We start from the raw sequence: 1,877 nt of genomic DNA, 5'->3' as shown, positions 1-1,877 counted from the left end.
CGTAATCGTCAACCGAGCGAGCCACGCAAGCGAGCGAGCCAGCAGATCCACCAAATGCAGCACCAACATGGATTTTTGATTTGTATATAAATATATGGTGTTTTGAAGCCTCAATTACACCATTTTGAATGTCTTTTTACACAGTTCTTCGATTTGGACACCTCGTACGTATATGTCCTTGAACACCGCACTCGCTGCATCTGGGAGGTGCCCGGCGGCGAGGCTGATTCTGATCCTTAATCTGAAGGGCTTTATTTTTTTTATACTCGCGTTGGAATGCCTCCCTTGCTTCGTTAACAGTGAAGCCGTTAAGGCCTGTAAGCTGCTTATTTCTTCGTCGTTTCTTGGTGTTTAACCTCTCATTTGCCCAGCGGAGTTCTCGAACTTCCTGTTCCAACAAAACCGCCCGGTTTAACGCCATCTCAGCGCCTTTGAAGACGTAGTCCAAGGCTGACTTCATTGGTGTATCAGCTACACTACTAAGCAGTTGTTCAAGCCTTGCCTCTTGCTTCTTAAACTGATTTGTATTAACAGGCGTCTTTGAGATTGTTGACCGAGAGTCTTGGCTGCTTGGCCGGCTATCAAAATTCTTATAAATCAGCTTGTCAAGCATCTGGTTTGGATCGTACGGAACTAAGTCTGAAGCTTTAAAGGCACTCCGTATATTGGCTTCCTTGAACGCCATAGTATGGGCCTTTGGATACTTCTCTAAGAAATCGCCTTTATTAATCTTTAAATATCGGGCACGTGCAAGGCGTTCCACCAAACCGTAATATGCCTTCTTAAGAGGTGCAAAATAAGAGACATCCAACGGCTGGCAGAGGTGCGATGAACCAGGAGGCATGCAGATAGGAATAATATGATTGGTATAATATAAGTTGTTAAATTTAGGTGTTAAATGCGATTCATGGCTATTAAGAATTAACAGGGTGTATTTGCCAATTCGTCGGTTGATTATTGATGGAATAAAGTGATGTTCAAGCTAATGTAAGCCGATTTCATTGCTTGTCCAGCCATTTGGAGATGTATTGATTCTCCAATCGCCCGGAATTGAGGCTTTATACCAGCTTGCTATATAGTTTGTTTCTTTAAGAATCAAGTACGGCTTCAACACCCAGCCGGCGGCGTTGATACACTCGATTGAAGTCACCTATTCGCGGTTACCTGGCTGTGTGAGAAAAGGTCTTCCTGGACAGTTTGATTGAGTAACAATTTTGGCTGTTGCAACTTGGCCCATCATAAAGCCGGTTTTATCAAAGTTGAAGACGTCTTCTTCAAGGATTCCGTATTCTGATATAGCCTCTTGAACGCGGTTGAACCAGGCCTGTATAACCCGTGGATTCTCGCACTTCGCCCGTTTGGCATCTAGCTGGCGGAAATAACGACCTTTTAAGGCTTTATGGCGTGCAATAAAGTTTGTAACCCATCTCTCTCCCACGGTTATCGGTCTCTTCTGATTTCTATGCTTTTGAAGCAATATATTGGCCATCTCACGAACTGCGGAGTTTCTTAGAGGTGCGCCGCGGGCGTCAAGCGAGAGAATCTACTTCTTAAGTATTTCTTCCTCTCTCGCAGTAAGTTTATGAGAATTAGGGCGAGTTTCTTGACGAAATGAACGGCCATTTGCACGGTGTTGAAGAGTTGAGCGAGGAACATCAAAAACGTCAGCAGCTTTACGAATTGAGGCAACTTGACCGGTCTTTATAGCTTCAAGGGCAAGGCAGATTCGGCTCTCTTGGTACAATAAGTCTTTTGATGATTTCGGCATTTTTGGTGGTGTAATTGACCGCTGAATTACTTCAGTTCTTGGAGGTGGGAGGATTCAGGGGGTGGTGGCTCGCTCGCTTGCGTGGCTCGCTCGGTTGACGATTACGTTA

At 44.8% G+C, this 1,877-nt stretch overlaps 1 protein-coding gene across 1 annotated transcript; it reads right to left on the bottom strand.

The window, feature by feature from the left end:
* Positions 1-266: 266 nt before the first annotated feature.
* ASPACDRAFT_128321 (uncharacterized protein) lies at positions 267-844 on the bottom strand (the record flags this gene model as incomplete). The annotated part of the gene is made up of 1 exon (XM_020197115.1): positions 267-844. A coding segment is annotated over one exon (578 nt), but the record flags the coding sequence as incomplete, so codon positions are not given.
* Positions 845-1,877: the final 1,033 nt, after the last annotated feature.

This window comes from Aspergillus aculeatus, assembly GCF_001890905.1.
Source record: "Aspergillus aculeatus ATCC 16872 unplaced genomic scaffold ASPACscaffold_205, whole genome shotgun sequence".
Lineage (NCBI taxonomy): Eukaryota > Fungi > Ascomycota > Eurotiomycetes > Eurotiales > Aspergillaceae > Aspergillus > Aspergillus aculeatus.
The sequence above is the reverse complement of the archived record's forward strand: the minus strand, read 5'-3'. Positions and strand labels throughout refer to the sequence as shown.